This window comes from Crocodylus siamensis, chromosome 6, assembly GCF_052110815.1.
Source record: "Crocodylus siamensis isolate JL-2025a chromosome 6, ASM5211081v1, whole genome shotgun sequence".
Taxonomy (NCBI): Eukaryota; Metazoa; Chordata; order Crocodylia; family Crocodylidae; genus Crocodylus; species Crocodylus siamensis.
The window spans coordinates 6,429,655-6,446,533 of NC_143400.1; the positions used below are offsets into that span (position 1 = coordinate 6,429,655).

At 58.2% G+C, this 16,879-nt stretch overlaps 2 protein-coding genes across 3 annotated transcripts; both read left to right on the forward strand.

The window, feature by feature from the left end:
* Positions 1-3,989: 3,989 nt before the first annotated feature.
* LOC149860761 (retinol dehydrogenase 16-like) lies at positions 3,990-11,222 on the forward strand. Of its 2 annotated transcripts, XM_090052833.1 has the most exons (5): positions 3,990-5,250; positions 6,607-7,167; positions 7,931-8,189; positions 9,326-9,489; positions 9,723-11,222. In XM_090052833.1, the coding sequence occupies exons 2-5, from the start codon at positions 6,855-6,857 to the stop codon at positions 9,938-9,940; spliced, it is 954 nt and encodes a 317-aa protein (XP_089908959.1). In that variant the 5' UTR covers positions 3,990-5,250; positions 6,607-6,854; the 3' UTR covers positions 9,941-11,222. The 2 variants fall into 2 exon arrangements, with proteins under 2 accessions (XP_089908959.1, XP_089908958.1); XM_090052832.1 differs by having other exon boundaries at positions 3,990-7,167.
* A 1,944-nt stretch (positions 11,223-13,166) lies between these two features.
* Positions 13,167-16,657, forward strand: LOC149860762 (17-beta-hydroxysteroid dehydrogenase type 6-like). Its single transcript, XM_090052842.1, has 4 exons — positions 13,167-13,485; positions 14,281-14,539; positions 15,232-15,395; positions 15,831-16,657. Exons 1-4 carry the CDS (start codon positions 13,173-13,175, stop codon positions 16,046-16,048), a joined length of 954 nt encoding a protein of 317 aa, XP_089908968.1. The 5' UTR covers positions 13,167-13,172; the 3' UTR covers positions 16,049-16,657.
* The last annotated feature ends 222 nt before the right edge of the window (positions 16,658-16,879 follow it).

Consider the following 16,879-nt stretch of genomic DNA (forward strand, 5'->3'; position numbering starts at 1 on the left):
CTAAATACCCCCAGCTCTTTCAGCCCTTCCTCATCAGTCCCGCCTCACAGGCCCCTGATCATTTTTGTTGCCCTGTGCTGGACTCTTTCCAGACTATCCGCAACCCTCTTGAAGTGTGGGACCCAAGGACTTCAGGGGAGGCCTCACAGGTGCTGTACAGAGCAGATAAGCTGTAGGAGCATGGAATAGCTGCGCTGGGATATTTACTCAAGATTAAGAGCTGGCTCATAGCACGTTACCTGGGGTGGATTCATGCAGTGAGCATGTGCATGTGCAGCATGCCTCAAGGGCCCACACAGAGATCCCAGCACGGTCTGGCAACTGCGCCCACCTCTGCTCTCTGGCTCAGCCCTGGGGACAGCCAAACAGAAGAGCTCTCTTCTAAGCCAAGCCAGCAAAAGGCTGGGACGCACATGGCTTAGGGCTCCCTGCAGGAGATAAAAGGCCTAGGTCAGGATGCACCCACAGCAGGACAGGAAGCGCACCCCCCCCCCCCCCCCCCCCCCGTGGGGAAGCAGAGGTGCATGGTACGGGGAGGAGCTGCAGGACCTGCCTGTCTTCAGCCCATCTCTGGGCCTTGAATTGTGCAAGGGGGCTGCGAGCATGAGAAAACAAATACGGCCAGGCTTCCCAGCTGGGAGTTGGAGCTGGCAGAGGATTGGAAGCTCAGGCAGAAGCTCGCCCCTTGCTCTGCGCCGTATATATCCCCGGCCCTTAGCCAGGTCTATGACCTCTACCTGCTTCCCCAGCTAAGGGAGCTCTCCGTTCTCCCCCAGCTGCTGCACCTGACTCCTGCCATCTGACACTGAACAGGACGGCTGGACCAGACCAACCTCCAAGCTGCACTGATGCCTCTTGTGCAAGTAGGACTCCCCTTTACACTTGTACGATGAGAGGCCGGACATTGGGCCCCACGTTGTCTCAAGGGCTGCAGACACACGGGTGTCCATACCAACGTGCCGCTCACCAGTCAAACTGGCCTCCTTAGGGCTGAGCACATCACGCCCCAGCCTCTCCTGGCTGTGACCCAGGGGATCTGACACCCCCAGTGTGATCTGATCATTTTAGGCAAGGGTCTGCAGGCTCTGGATTTCCCACCACCTTGTTAGGATCCTGGGTTTCCTCTCCTGGCTGTGTGCACCAGCACTTCTCTGGGTGGCAGCGCTGCTCTTACCAGCAGCCCAGGACAGGTGGAGACTTGCCAGTCACTCCCTGCTTCGTTCGGCCTGCCAGAGCCCGTGCTTTGCCCATCTGCACCACATAAGATGCCTGCTTACAGCTGCGCGGTGCTCAGACCTGGGAGGGGCTCACCGACTCCTGAAACGTGATGGCAGGGTGCTGCGGTGACCTCCTAGAGCAGCGGTTTTCAAACTTTTTGTACCAGGACCCACTTCTAAACATCGACGGCCAGACCCGACCTGGTGCCCCTCACTCCTGATCCACTGAGCCCAGGCCCCAGCCCTGTAGTATGTGGGGTGGGAGGCCCCAAGCAGCCACTTGCAGGCTACAACTCTGCCAGCCTACAAAGGAAAAGCCACGGTTTCCCATGTTTTTCTCCTTTAAAGGAGAATCCATTAAAAAAATGTGTTTGCGACCGTTTCATATATTCTTGCAACCCACTTTGGGGTCATGACCTATAGGTTGAGAAACACTGCCCTAGAGCACTGGCCTGGAGTCTGTAGGGGGTGGCTGAGTTTGAGAGACCAGGAGCAAGCAGGGAAAGAGGGATCCATGGGCAACTGGTGCCTCCAGGTCTGGGGGGGGCACCCGTGCCCCCTCTACACGTTGCCTCTGGAGGGATGTAACGCAGAGAAGCAGAAGGCAGGGTAGACAGATCAGGCAGCAATTACAGGAGAACAGCACAGTCAGGCTGGCGGGGAGGGGTGGTCTCTTCTACTCCAACCCCCTGCTCAAGGCAGGACCAGCCCCATCCAAACCATCCTATGCATATGTTTGTCCCCGCTGCTCTCACCACTGCAAAACCAGCCCCCTTCCACAATACCAGGCACAATGCCAGGGAACATCCAACTCACTCCACCTTGCCGCACACCGAGGCTCAACTTTTAACCCTCCAGGAAATGAAGAGGCAGAACACTGGCTTTGACTGGCCAAGCAGTTTCTATATGGCCCTGAAACAGCTCTCTAAAAAGTCACCCAGCTATATTACTGGGATGACCCCTGTACACCCTTAGATGCTCTTCCTAGCCCTCATTCCCTATGTGCAGGTTGTGACTCACCCAGAGCTGGTTGCAACACTCAGAAGCCCAACAATGCAGCGAGATTAGATACAGAGGGAAAACCAGAACTCTCAATTAAAGCCCGAATCACTTTGTCCCCAGGCAGGGGAACAGGGGGAACAGGGGGCAGAGGGGGACACGGGAGAGGCTGCAGGACACTGAATGGGGAAGGGAGGTCACTGGAGATCTGCTCTTTACTGTCTCCGGGGACAAGGCGGCTTCCAAACCCCGCTCATAAATACCCAGAGCCTGCATGAGGCATGGAGCCGTGCCCCCGCTGAGATCAAGGAGGCCTATGGGCAGCAGTTCTTTGAAACCTGTGAGTTTGAGGGGCTGGTCCCTGGCACCAGGGTGTGAAGGCGATGGTGGTGGAGCTGGGTATCTTGGAGGGGGATCATTGCTGAGCAAGGGCAGGGAACAGCGCCAGAAACCCATATCCCAAGGGGACCCAGCCCCACACGCATGGAGCCCGGCCTTAGCAGGGGGTGCAACAGGTTGAGGGCTCGGGTCTGGAGCAGGATCAGATTGTCCAGCTGGGCAGAGTCCTGCTGGTAGCTGGTGGAGCAGGATGGTCCAACGGCTGTCTTGCTGTCACAACTGCTCCCAGATTGTCCCCAGGTCTCCCCTCTCTCCCATGCTGTTTGTTCCTATGTCGCAGCCCAGCCAAGGTGCTCACGGCTGGATTTTCCTCTGCACAGATGTTGACAAGGTCCAAAAGTTCCTCACCTGGACCAGCAGCAACCTCCGCCACGGAGCACGCGCTGACGGCCCGGCACCCCCGCACCCGCTATTCCTGCGGCTGGGACACCAAGCTCTTCTACCTCCCCGTCTCCTACCTGCCGACCTCATGGGCAGACCTCGTGCTGACCTCGTCCAGGCACAAGCCTGCCCAGGGCAGCTAGGCAGCAATGTGCCCGTGGACCGGGGGGGGCTGCAGCCTTCAACGCTTCGCCAGCAGTGGGTTCAGCACCCCAATTGTGCAAGCTACAACTTTTCTCTTCTCTAATAAATGAACCCGCAAGCTTCCTGCCAGGGGGATGTTGCTTGATTGAATTCAGCGGCTTGGGCTTTAGCAGGTATCTTCAGCAGCCAACGACATGCAGCAGGGTGGGGTAGATGGAAAGAGGTGGGAGGTCTCTGCGCGGGCACGGGGTCCTTTTTCTCCACACGTTGCAGCTTCTTTAGGGTGCTAAGGGCTTAGCTACTTTACAGAAATGTAAGGGAAGTGGGTGAGGTGCCTCCTGAATGGGGAACACAGCACAGATGTTCGCAGCTTATGACAGACGATTGCAGACTGGTGACTGCAACGACAAACTGCATTGGATGGCCCATATCCTCTCTGGAGGATTCAGGGGCATGGCACTTTCACAGCAGGAGTGCTGATCATAGAAATCTCAAAAGAGAAGCATAGCTGGAAGGGGGCTCCAGAGGTCCCATCTAGTCCGATCCCTTGCCCGAGGCAGGGTCAGCCGGCCCTGCCGTGAGGAAAGCAGGGGACCACGGTGGCCAATGTCCTGCTGCTCCAGAGGCTGTGATAGCCACTGGAGAGAGCCCAGGGAGAGGCAGCGCCCTGCAGCAGGAAGGCAACCCCCCCCCCCCCCCCCCCGCAGAGCACGTGCCCCGCCCCTTGTAAAGAGCAGTGAGTGGAGAGGCACAGGTGCTGGTTGCCAGGGTAACCGGTGGAGGTCAGCTGACTGGAAGGGGCGGGGCCTGGCTCCCATTTAAACCCAGGCCCAGGCCAGGCAGGCAGCTCCCCGCTGGCTGCTGAAGGGCGGGAGGGCCGCCCAAGTGAGGAAGAGGACAGGGCCTGAATGGCTGAACAAGGTGACACCAGTGAGACGGAGAAACCCTGGAGCGGCGAATGTTGTTCTAGCCAGACGGCTTGAATTTATGTTACAGCCGTGGGGCTGGAGCTTTCTGTTTACTGTTTCGACCGGTGGTTTGGGTGCGGCTATTAGGGGTTGGAGGAGGCCTCATAGGGGACTCACGGTAGCGTGGGGACCCCGGCGCTACAGAGGGCGCAGCATTTGGGGTGCTCTGACCCCAGCGCCAGAGAAGGGGCATGAAGAGTTAGAGGCCAGGTAAGGCTGAGGCCACATGAGCCTTGCGGGGGGGTTGAGACCCTGAGGAGGAGAGTTGGGGGCCAGGCACGGCTATGGCCACCTGACCCCAAGGCTGAAAAGCCCCAGAGCCAAGGGGGTGCAGAGAGCGAGACAGACCAAACAACGTCCAGTTCACCAGCGAGGCCTAGGGTGTGGTAAAGGGGCGGTTGGAGACATGCATAGCCCGTAAGGCTGGGGTGCCCAGAACCCCATTATAGAGACAAGTCATAGCAGGAGAACTGTGGCCAAGAGGACGGAAAGGCAGCCTCCCTTTAATATATATATCTCTCCCTCCTTTAATATATATATAAGACCAAGATGTGGTGGGCGAGAATGAGAACAAGGGTGCTTTGAAGCAAACTTGGCACAGCAGGGGGTGCTAGGGGAGATCACGGCCACCCCTAGGACCCCGCGCCATGACACTGACCAAGAGGTAAAATTTCTTCCTGACCCCAATGCAGTGTTGGTTTGACCCTGAGCCGAGCGGCAAGACCCTCTAGCCAGGACCCTCCGGTGTCGGTCCCAGCAGCAACCATGGCACAGCCTGGTCAAAATCCCCAGCTGCTGACATCTAATGGGGTGTTGTGCCCTTTGATGAAAAGTCACTGAAGGTGGAAAGGCAGGTAAGGTGACGTTAGGGCATGCCAAAAGTCAGGGACTCACACTCAGACTCCCTCAGGATCTGCCCTGGGACCCCACCTCCAGTGCAGATGTGCTGCGTTGTGATCATGGTGTACACACGTGCAGCTCCGTGCACACATGCTGAGCTGGGTGTTGCCTGGATGTGGCCCATGGGTCGGATTTTATGTCGGAGCCTCCTGTTTTCATTTGGAAACTTTAGCCTGAGAGCGGTGCCAGGAGCTCCTCCCTAGCTCCTGGCTGTGGAACCGAGCACCTCATTAAACACCTTGGTAAGTCAATCTGCTGCTTTTTGCATGAACAATGCCCCCCCGCCTGGTGACAGGAGCCACACAGGAACCAAGACACCTAACCAGGGCTTCCTTTACCTCCCTGCTGAGTAGGGGTCTAGCGGGTGCTTCCTGGACCTGTCTGTTTCCGAGTGGCTGTCACCAAGCCACTGACTGCCGCAGAGCTTCCCTTGGGCAGGCCTGGCCCAAGACGCCTGCCAAATTCAAACACAATTCCAAGGGAAAGTTTTGGGAGCTTTGATTCATAGCCTTGTTGCCACCCACTGCTCCTTCTTAAATAGGTCACTCTGGCTCAGACCCAGATGGGTGGGAAGTATTCAATACTCACCCCCTGTGAGGTCGGTGCTAAGTTCCCTCGGGCCTTTCACAGGTTTTATAACCTTTTATGGCCTTCATTGGTCTTATGAACAATGTTACTTCTCAGAGCCCTTGGACATACGGCTTGTATTACATTCGATGCTATATGCTGGGGCCGTTTGCCTGGGCATGGAGCCCATGCGGGGTTAATTGCAGGCTTCCAACTCCTGTCCAGCAGCTGGGATCACTGGGTTTTTCCTCTCTCCTCTGACTTTCTCTGCTGGGGCAGGGCAGCGTGGCCCAGAGCAGCCAGGGGAGTTGAGGGTGATCCTGTGGCCAGGCAGTTCAGTGAGGCAGGGACGCATCCAGGCAGCACATGGCCAAAGCCTGCAATGGCTCAACCTGTGCAGCTGTGGGCTTTCACCCCACAGCCCTGTAGAAACCGGACAGCCCCATGAGAAGTAGCTCTATGGAAAAATGGAGCTGCAGAGGTACAAGCAGAACCCTTTTCCAGAGGAAATATTCCACATCAGCCTCAGGTGCAGAGATGGTGACTTGGCCTTTCAATGTGGAGCGAGCCCACCTAGAAAAGCCGCGGTGCAACTCGAGAGCTTCCCTTGCAGAGGCTGGATCCGAGCCCAGCTTTGTCCTACTTAGTCCATGGCTTCGATCTCAAATTGCTCTAGAAATACAAAAGAGCTTTGAAGCCAGCTGGAAAGCCCCTCCCTGCTTCTGGGCAAAAGAGCTCCCCACTGGCTGGCTCCTGGCTCTCGGGTATGGCAGGGCTGGGGGTGGAACGTGCTGTCAGACACCCGGTGCACAACACTTCCTAGGAAACAGGCATCCTGGAGAGGACACAGAGTCCCAGGGCACAAAGGGGCTGAGGCCCTGCCTCTGCTCTCAGCACAGCAAGGCACTGACGGGAAGCTGGGCACTAAGCCTGGTGCCTGGAGAAACTGCAGGACTGGACTTGTGGGCACATTTGATAGATTCAGTTGTATCTTTAGGGCTTATAGGTGGGTACTTTTTTTTCCCTCTCAGCTGCTTGTTTTGCAACTCTGGAACTGGCCCAAGCCTCTGATTTGCCTGAACTGGCAAGTTAATCATTCAGGCTGCACTTCGGGGCCTCCAGTGTGTCAAGGCCAGTGTAGTGCTGTTATCTGAATGCCAGGCTGTGTTGAGACAGCAGCTTATCATACCTAGGACCTTTCATTCGAGCCCCAGCTACCTTTCTTCTGAGCTGAACAGTGCTCCTGCAAGTTCTCCCACAGCCAGAAACCACCGCGAGGATGTGGCTGTACCTGGTGGCCCTGCTGGCGCTGTACCTCCTGCGCCGATGGCACCGGGAGCGGCAGACGGTCGGGAACCTGCCGGACAAGCACGTCTTCATCACGGGCTGCGACTCCGGCTTCGGGCACCTGCTGGCCAAGCAGCTGGACGGGCGGGGGCTGCGGGTGCTGGCGGCCTGCCTGACGGAGCAGGGGGCCGAGCGGCTGCGGGAGGCGACGTCGGGGAGGCTGCAGACGGTGATCCTGAACGTCACCCGCTCCGACAGCATCACCGCAGCCACCGCCTGGGTGAAAGGGCAGGTGGGGGACCGAGGTGAGCTGGCTCCTGTGCCCCTCCGTGGTGTGCCCATTCCATGGTGCCCATCACTTGCACGTAGGAGTTGACTTCTATTTGGTGCAGCTGGGTGCCCCTGTTCACTCCAGGACCTTTTCAGGGGTAGGACAAGGCTCCTTCAGCTACAACAGCTAAAAGAGGAGATGCTGGGTGATGGGGTCCTTCTAATGGCCCATGAGTTTCCCCTGCATTTAACCCCTACCTCCTGGGAGGAGGTGGGAATGCCTGGCTTCACAGACAAAGTGTTTTCCAGCTAGGGGCTGCCCTGGAGCACAGAACACCCCAGGCCAGCTCTGCTGGGAGCTCTGGGGAAAGGAGGTATGATCCTGGGGGCTGCAGGCAGGGGCAGCAGTGCCAGCAACCCTGTGCCTTCACTGCCCCAGCCTGCATGGCTCCGAGGAGCAGGCACTTGAGCAATGAAAAACACAGCTGTGTCCAAACCAGATGCCATATAGACAGCTTGTGACGCCACAGGGAGTTGAATCCAGGTCCCCCAGGCCCCAGCAGGAGCAGTGGTGTTAGCTAGAGAGTGCCCCCAGGAGCTTTCCAAGGGCATACCTAGTACAGCTCATGGTGCCCAGCCCCGGGGTGTTCTCCATCCACCCCCCAGCTGCTGGGAGGTGCCCATCCAGCCAGGATAGGATGGGACGTGGAGGCTGATATGTGGGTTCCAGGGCAGAGGGGATGGAAGCAGGGCTGGTCAGATGGACTATACACTCCTCCACTGTTCCCCTGTGCCCAGGGCTCTGGGGCTTGGTGAACAACGCTGGGATCTCCGTCCCCACGGCCCCCAACGAGTGGCTGAGCAAGGCCGACTTTGTCAAGATGCTGGATGTGAACCTGGTGGGGCTGATCGAGGTGACGCTGAGCTTGCTGCCCCTGGTGCGGAGAGCCCGGGGCCGCGTCGTCAATGTGTCCAGCGTGATGGGCCGGCTGTCTTTCTTTGGAGGGGGCTACTGCCCTTCCAAGTACGGCGTGGAGGCCTTCTCCGACAGCCTGCGGTGAGTCCTTGTTAACGCAGCCTCAGCTGCAGTCTGGCGCTCTGATGAGAGAGAGGAACTTTGTCCAGAGGGTGGAGAGGGCCCATTGCGCTAGTGTGTGCCAGCAAAAAGATATGCACAGGCAAGTGCTTGTTGTAATGAGTAACCAAAGTCTGGCATGGGTTCGTTCACCCATGTAACTCAGAGCTTTGCCTCTAGCCGTGCTGCCCTGCAGCAGACTACTGGCTTTTCCTTCCCAGTGGTAGACACTGCCAAGCTCTGGCTGCCACAGGCTGGAGTGGATACTCCTAGTTCCCTGTAGCTTCCTGCCATTGGGGGAAGCACATTAAACAATGCTTAGCAGAGATGCCGTTTCTCCTTCCCCGGCTGTCGTGGTGTGTAGGATACAGCCCCATGCTGCTGGTCATGGTTGACCTAGCTTGAATCCATTTTTAAGGCAGTCCAGGTGGAGTGCTGCAGCCGCCAGCCTGCAAGACTTCAGGTTAGACCCTCGTTCCCTGAAACCAACTCCAGGTTAGGCATGCCGCTCTGCTGGCGGCACTTCTCCTGGCATCTAGGAATCAGCATCTGAAAGGCTCAAGAGGATACAGAGGGAAAGGAGTGCCCTTCCCTTCATCAGAGCTGCCCCCAGGGGCTGATTGCCTGGGCTGAGGCCAGGAACGGTGCCTCAGCATGGCAGCTGGCTGTCTAGCAGGCCGTCCTGCCCACACAGGCCTGGCAGCTCAGAGGAGCACTGCGGGGCAGAGGCAGCACAAGCCAGATCAGCCAGCAACGGGCACGGTGCAGACCAAGACTCCTTTACACAAGGGTAGGGATGGCACCAAGAAAGAGCCCTTCTGCCTGCCACTGCAGTAGCTCCCAGCACTACCCAGTACCTGTGATGAGAAGGACAGTCATTCAGACTGGGACAGAGCAGGTACCTGGAGCCTTTGCCTCTGCTGAGGCCTCCCCAAAGAACTCACCCGAATGCAGTGAGTACCTGGCACTAGTGCCTGCCAGCCCCCTGCCCGCCTGCCTGGGGCAGGAGGAAGAGACTGCTCTCTGCCTAGGCATTTGGGGACTCCCAGGACAGGGAGAGCTGTTGCGTACCCTGGGGGGCCGGGTGGGATGGCTAATCCCAGCTCCTCCCATTCCAGTCGTGAGATGCTGCCTTTCGGGGTGAAGGTCTGCATGATTGAGCCAGGCTACTTCCGCACGGCTATCACCGACCCCAGCATCCTGACGGAGAACTTCAAGGGCCTCTGGGAGCAGCTCCCGCAGGAGACCAAGGCAGCCTATGGGGAGCAGTACTTAGAGACGTGTGAGTATCCTGCCTCCCGTGCCCTCCCAGCCCAGCCCTGCTTTCCACTCCCCTTTCTCGGAGCTGCTGGCCATCGGGCCAGAGACAGCCCCCACTTCTGGCTTTGATCCCTATGGCTCTGTACAGTCAGTGCCCAGGGCAGCCGCAGTGGTAGCTCCTCACCCTCTGCCACCTCCAACGCCGCTTGAGCAGGAGAGAAGCCCAGCACTGACCCTTTGGCTTTACCCACGCAGTTATCAAGGCAACCTATGACATGCAGAAGTCCTGCAGCCCCAACCTGTCGCTGGTCACCCAGGCCATGGAGCACGCGCTGACGGCCCAGCACCCCCGCACCCGCTACTCCTGCGGCTGGGACGCCAAGCTCCTCTACCTCCCGCTCAGCTACCTGCCCACAACGTTTACGGACCTGGTGCTAACGTGGTCATATCCGAAGCCGGCCCAAAAAGCATAGGGAGAGACATGCGACTGGAACCCAGGGGAGGAGGGCACTGGATGATCCATCAGCCTGGGGCAGGCCAGGGTGCTGCCTGGTGTGGGGTAGGGCTTGCTCCTCAGCCTCCGCACCTGCTGTCAATTGAACAAGCTGAATCAAAGCACTGTCTTCGCAGCTCCTTCTGGTCACTTGGGAGTTTGTTTCCTGCCTGTTGCCCAGGGACCAAGTCTCCTCACCCCACAACCAAACCTACCTCCCACCTTGAACCTATGCCTATCTAGCTGTGTCCCAGCTGCATTTGCAGCTCTGGGCATCCTTCTGGCCCTCACTGTCACGACCACCCCTTGGGTGCCCTCTGATCCGCCTGCCATCAGCTCAGCTGCCTTAGTCGTAACAGCTGACGTTGGACTAAGCAAGCTGCCCGGTCCAGACACTAGCCTAATAACCAATTAGGGAAAACCCTGGGTTAAACTTTGTGCGCTGGATGTTACGGACACCAGAACAGGGCATGGCCTGGCCAAAAAAGCAAGATGCAATAAGCAGTGGGTGGGCAGGAAGGAGTTTCAAACCAAAGGGACCGGGTCAGTTCTGAGCCAGTGGGTCACGGTGTTGCAATACAGGAGAGAGGGCACATGTTACACCTCAGCGAGGGTGAATCTGTCAAGCCCTGTGGTTGCCAGGTGGCAGTGTCATTCCGTCAGGGTCCGATTACAGACCATGCAACATAATGCAACTGCCTTGCAATGACTGGACAGTGCTTCTCTGGAGCCAGTGACAAGTGGACTACTCCTTGGCTTGATGCCTTCAGTTGTATGGAACCCCCAAAGAGGAGAAGGATTTTGGTACAGGGGAAAGCAACCCCCTGTCTGTAAAGGGTAAAATTCCTTCCTGACCCCAAATGTGGCCCTGAACAGAGAGGCAAGACCCTCTAGCCAGGATGTTCAAATTTTAAGTCCCAGCAAGAGCAATGGCACAGTCCAGTTGCCATCCCCGGCCTGGACTGCAGCCAATACCCATTGCTTAAAACGCCCCGTGAGACAGGTAACATGGAGGGATGGGAGCTGCCAGCAGAGCCCAGAAGCTTGGTGAATCCCAATAGCAGAGCAGAGGCATCGCTACACCTAAATCATCCCTGCTCAGCGGCTGTCCAGCCGCTCCTTGAACACCTCCAGCAATGGAGAGTCCCTGCTTCCCCGGACGGCTCTCCCAGGGAAGAAGTTTGTCCTGAGATCCAACCCAGACCTATGTCGCTGCAACTTCCAGCCACTGGTTCTTTAATCTGAGCTTTTAATAAATGCAGTTATTTCTCTAACACCCCCCTCTGGCCTGGGCTGCATCGCCCACCTCTGAACCCAGGCACCGCTGTCTGAATGCAGAGGTGTGTTTGCACCCCCCACATCATCGCGACTGCTGAGTGCCACCAGCGCCCTCTCTGGGATAACTGGTCTCCAGGCTGCTTAGGCCCGAGCCAGCCTTCAGCCCTGGAGGTTAACGAGCTGATGCTGAAAGTTTATCATGGAACTCCAATGCTTGCAAGGAGCAAATATTTGCAAAATTTCCTGTTATGTAATCTCCAGCATTTTGCAAGGTCTGTTTTGCCACAGGAAGATATTGTGGGTCATGCCAAGATGCCCATAGCTGTTGCCTTTCCCCTCGGAGAATGGCTGCAGGATCCTGTCTTCGCTCCCTCCGGGAGCTCCCTCCGCGTGCTCCAGACCCCATCATCCACGTTTTAGCTTGTGGAAATAAGCTGCGACTGGGGCACCAGTCCCAGAGGTTTCCGAACGGTGGGGAAAGGGAAATCAGACCCAGTGAGATTAGCCCTGGGGATCTGATGTGGAGCAGCTGAGCCTGGGGAACTCCCCTGGCTGCAATAGTAGCTTCAGGTGCAGACCACTGAAAACAAGAAAGCTTTTTTTGCATGCGGGCAGAGGGGAAAGGGCAGGGATGGGTCCCAATTAGCCATGTTAACATCAGCCTGCTTTGGTCAGGTCAAGCAAACAAGGTCACTGCTGCTCCCCCAAGTGGCTCATGGGAAACTGAGGCACTTGGCAGGGAAGGGACTTACCAGGCACCATCCAGCCTCAAATTTCCCTTGTGCTGCAGTCCTGCGTGGACCCTCCAACCTGCTGGCTGGAACCAGCCCTGTCGGGCACGGGGGAAAGGGAATGCCCAGGTCCACGGAGCCGCTGCAGGTCCTCGCTGCTCCCCACGGCCTGGTTCTGAGAAGAAGCACTGTGTTATTTCAAATTTCGGACTAGGAAGTGCTCTCAGGGAGGCCTCCCTCTCCCCCTGGCCACATCCCAGGCCTGTGCCTGCCCTTGGCAGGAAACTGTTCCCTCTGCTCCACTCCCCGCTGTGCCTCAGGCCTTGCGGAGGGCGCTAGGCTGTGCAAGAGGGCCTGTGCCCCCCCCATGTTGAATGCTTCACTAGGGGCCTGTCATACTCCCTTCACAGCCCCCCTGAGCGGGGTGTCTTGGGCAAGCCACTGCCCTCCCCGTGGCCATGAGGGCAGAGGGGCAGTGCTGGATGGAAGATGGTGCCTGCGCCCTTATGCCCCACCTCAGCTGGCAGAGCTCAGCTTCCTCTAGCCCTGCTGCCAGCAGCAAAGGGAGCCCCCGACACAACCCCCTAGACTGGGGCTGCAAGGACTGTTGCCTCCATCCCGTCCCCTCTGCCCAGGGAAATGAGCTGCTGAGAGAGGAAAAGAAGAACAGGGAGGCAGGAAGGGGCCTGCTGGCCCCACTGCGCATGTCCTCCTCCTGCTCTGCTCCATCCCCAACCTGTCTTTTATACAGCCACAAGGTCCCCTTTTGACTGGTGCCCTGGACAATGGTGGCTGGTTGTTGCAATGGTCGAAAACTAGGTGTTTCTAACCAGGGGTCTCAGCACGCAGGCCCCCAAAGCTCGGCCCTCTCCTGGGACACTCTAAGGTGCTGTCGGGCCACCCAAATGGATAACCTCAACATGGTGAGCACGCAGCCAGCCCCTGCCAGTGCGATGGGGGAGCAGTGCAATCACTGGCATTGCCCCAGGCCTCACTGGGGACCCTTGTCATTGCAACGTGAGCCGTATGGACCAGGAAGGGTGGCTCAAATGGGAACTGGCGGATGAGTCACAAGACGCCTGTCAAAGGCTGCGATCTGCTGATGAAGAGCTCTCCCGCCCTGCATTGAGTCACTCGGCTGTTGCCCAAGCTCTGGCTTTGGCAGTGCTCTTGCCTCTTCTACAGTCGGAAGCCACCGCGAGGATGTGGCTGTACCTGGTGGCCCTGCTGGCGCTGTACTTCCTGCGCCGATGGCACCGGGAGCGGCAGACGGTCGGGAACCTCCCGGACAAGCACGTCTTCATCACGGGCTGCGACTCCGGCTTCGGGCACCTGCTGGCCAAGCAGCTGGACGGGCGGGGGCTGCGGGTGCTGGCGGCCTGCCTGACGGAGCAGGGGGCCGAGCGGCTGCGGGAGGCGACGTCGGGGAGGCTGCAGACGGTGATCCTGGATGTCACCCGCTCCGACAGCATCGCCGCAGCCACCGCCTGGGTGAAAGGGCAGGTGGGGGACCGAGGTGAGGCCTGGCACTGCCCTCTGCTCCGTGCAGGGGGCTGGTTCTGGGCTGGTCCCCATCCAGCTGAGCCCTGATCCAGGCTCTGTGGCCCTGGCAGAGACTACAGCTGTGGAAGGAGCAGGGAAGGGGGTCACCAGGTCCCAAAAGAGGATGCTAGTATTGGAGAGTGGTGTTCTCTGGAAGGAGGGTGGGTGGGTGCGTGTCAGCACAGCTGGGGAGGAGGGTGGCCTGGGCCTGCCCCCCTCTGAATCCTCCTAGGGAGACAGGGCAATGGGCCAGGCCACCCTATTGCACTCACCCCCAAGACCCTGGCTGTGTTTGCTGAACCGAGAGGGCAGCTCAGCTGCATCCTCATGCCCAGCTTTGCTGCTCCTCTCCGCCTACTCTGTCTCTGGCCACCCCTGGACACAGTCCCATCTGTCTCACGGCAAAGCAGGAGGCAGGGCCCAAGCAGCAGGTAATGCCTACAGAGGGGCATTTGTAGCAGGAGTGCAGGACACTAGAAAGCACACAAAAAAGAGGCTTGCCAGGCCTGACTGGCTGAGACGGTGGTTGCAAGAGAAACGGGAAGGTTTTAGTGGCTCAAGTCAGCCTTGCTTTCCCATAGGCCTGGACCAAGCATGGCAGCTCTCGCAGTCTCACAGACAATAAGCGTGATATCTTTTTATTGGCTGAGAAATCCAATTTTTCGCAGTATCCAGCAAAGATATTCACTTTACTCCACTCACAAGCGCAGGGGAACAACCAAGCCACAGACTGAGCCCCCCCAGAGCTCTCATGGTTTCCCCTCCCCAGGACTCTGGGGCTTGGTGAACAACGCTGGCATCGGGACCCCCACTGCCCCCAGCGAGTGGCTGAGCAAGGCCGACTTCGTCAGGGTGCTGGAGGTGAACCTGGTGGGACTGATCGAGGTGACGCTGAGCCTGCTGCCCCTGGTGCGCAGAGCCCGGGGCCGCGTCATCAACATGGCCAGCGTGATGGGCAGAGTGGCGGCCTTGGGGGGCGGCTACTGCCCTGCCAAGTACGGCGTGGAGGCCTTCTCTGACAGCCTGAGGTACCCAGATGCGTCCCCTGCCCTTTGTTTCCTCAGCCCAAGGCTTTCACCTGCTGCTTCGCCTGCTCTCTTTGCTTGGCCTTTGTGCGGCATGAATCAGTCATCAGCTCCCCGATTTGCATACGTGTGCTGCATACAAAGGAGGGAGCTCCTTTGCTCATGGGCAGCCGCCGCCATGGAGAGAGCCGCACTGTCACGTACCATCAGATTATAGAACTGCAGAGAATCAGAGCTGGCAGCAAGCTCCAGAGGTCACACCGAGTCCAACCCCCTGCCCGAGGCAGGATCAGTCCTGTCCACATGAATCTCTTATCCAACCTCTTAGCAAAATGATCGTCAACCCGACACAACCCCAGACACCCGAACCTGCCACAGGGAAAGCAGGCAGACCGTGGCAGCCAGCATCCTGCTGCTGCAAAGGGTGTTGATATACTCTTGAGCGATCCCGGGGGAGGCTGTGCCCCTGCTACAGAGGAAGACAGACCCCTTCGACCAGGGGGTAAAATTCCCTCCTGATCCCAAATCTGACCCTGAGCAGAGCAGCAAGACCCTCTAGCCAGGTTTGCGTTCCAGCAGGAGCGCTGGCACAGCCCAGTCGCCATCCACAGCCTGGGCTGCAGGGCCTCCGAGGGGGCAGGTATTGAAGAAGGCTCCAGCTCAGCCTTGGGGTCACCCTGCCGGTTCCATTCCAGGCGCGAGCTCCACAATTTCGGGGTCAAGGTCTCCATCATCGAGCCAGGTGCTTTTGAGACATCACTCGTCAGTGCCCAGAGCCTGCAGCAGAGCCTGGAGCAGATGTGGAGCCACGTCCCTGCTGATGTCAGAGAGGCCTACGGGCAGCAGTTCTTTGACCACTGTGAGTCGGAGGGGCAGATCCCTGGCACTGGGGTGCCAATGGGATGCCAGAGGTATCCCATGGGGGGGATCAATGCTGGGTGAGGGCAGGGAGCAGCCTGGGGAAGGGTGTCTGGTGGAGACCCTAGCCCTATGGAGACCGCCAGAGCCTCCAGCCAACCCTGGGTACCCACTGCCCACGCAGCATCCCACGACACCCAGAGCTGTGTTCATGCTGCCATGCATATGCACACGGGCTGTACTGCTGCTGCCCTCTGCGGGGCAGAGCCGGGATGACGCAGCCATGTATGTAGCCTCAGCCCTGCCCTGCCCAGGAGGCCCAGCCCCTGTCCCTGCTGCTGTGATGGTGCCCAGACTGTTCCAGGGCTCCCCTCTCCCTTGTGCTTCTTGCCCCAGCCTGGCCGGGCTGCTCACTGCTGGACTTTCCTCTGCACAGACCAAAAGGTTATGCAGAGGTTCTTCCACTTGGCCAGCTGCAACCTCCGCCTGGTCACCGACGCCATGGAGCACGCGCTGACAGCCCAGCACCCCCGCACCCGCTACTCCTGCGGCTGGGACGCCAAGCTCTTCTACCTGCCCGTCTCCTACCTGCCGGCCTCGTGGGCAGACTTCCTGCTGACCCGCAGAATGCCCAAGCCTGCCCAGGGCATCTAGGCAGCGAAGTGCCTCTGAGCCAGAAGGGGCAGCGAAGATGCCTTGGTTGGAACGGGAGTGTCTTTGTGCCAGGCACGTGATGCTCGATGTCTCTTCACTGGCTTCCACATGACCACAGCGGAGGCTTGGCTCTGAGAGCGAGGAAGCTACAGATGGCAGCCCTGTACCTTCTCTTACCCTTTCAAATCCAGCTGCTTGAAGTAGCCAGGGGTCTTTACATCTCATGCACTTCAGCCCCTTGGATGCTACTGATGGCAAGAGCCTGGTGGGCTGCCTGTCAGCACCGGGTCTACTGTCTGTACAGCTGTCTCCCAGTCTCAGGTACTTAGCCACATGCTCCTGTCGGGCTTCTCAGTGAAAAGCAATATGTCGCCAGTGGGGAAAAATATGTATATGGGGCTTTGGGATGAAAAATAAAGTAGCAAAGCTCCTAGCTTCACTGGAGACCAAAAGAGTCTCTACTAACATCCTATGGTTGAACTGGGCTGATGGGGTGGGGGTAGGGGGGTGCATTTATAATGGTTATAAATCACCATTATAACATCAAAGGGATCCCAGAAACATGCATATCTATATATAAATTCAAAGCAGAGTCTGGATCTTTTTGGGTTTAGGTGTCATCACTCCTTTACCCCCTTGTGTCTCAGCTTTCCCCAGTCACTTCTGGTCTCACCTGCCAAGCTGAGGCTCCCACATCTCTGAGAGGAAGAAAAGCCATAACATTTGGGCTTCCAGGTGTCCTGTATCTGCAGACCCTCCAGAACCACAGGGACAAAAGCTTAATGGAGCAGCTTAGGCCCTCCTGTAACTCCCAGCTGCACTAGTGCTTTT

Coding starts and splice junctions, on each gene's coding strand:
- LOC149860762 (XM_090052842.1), top strand. CDS start 13,173: ATGTGGCTGTACCTGGTGGCCCTGCTGGCGCTGTACTTCCTGCGCCGA. Junction 14,540..15,231: donor GCCTTCTCTGACAGCCTGAG/GTACCCAGATGC, acceptor GTTCCATTCCAG/GCGCGAGCTCCACAATTTCG. Junction 15,396..15,830: donor GCAGCAGTTCTTTGACCACT/GTGAGTCGGAGG, acceptor TCCTCTGCACAG/ACCAAAAGGTTATGCAGAGG.
- LOC149860761 (XM_090052832.1), top strand. CDS start 6,855: ATGTGGCTGTACCTGGTGGCCCTGCTGGCGCTGTACCTCCTGCGCCGA. Junction 8,190..9,325: donor GCCTTCTCCGACAGCCTGCG/GTGAGTCCTTGT, acceptor CTCCCATTCCAG/TCGTGAGATGCTGCCTTTCG. Junction 9,490..9,722: donor GGAGCAGTACTTAGAGACGT/GTGAGTATCCTG, acceptor TTACCCACGCAG/TTATCAAGGCAACCTATGAC.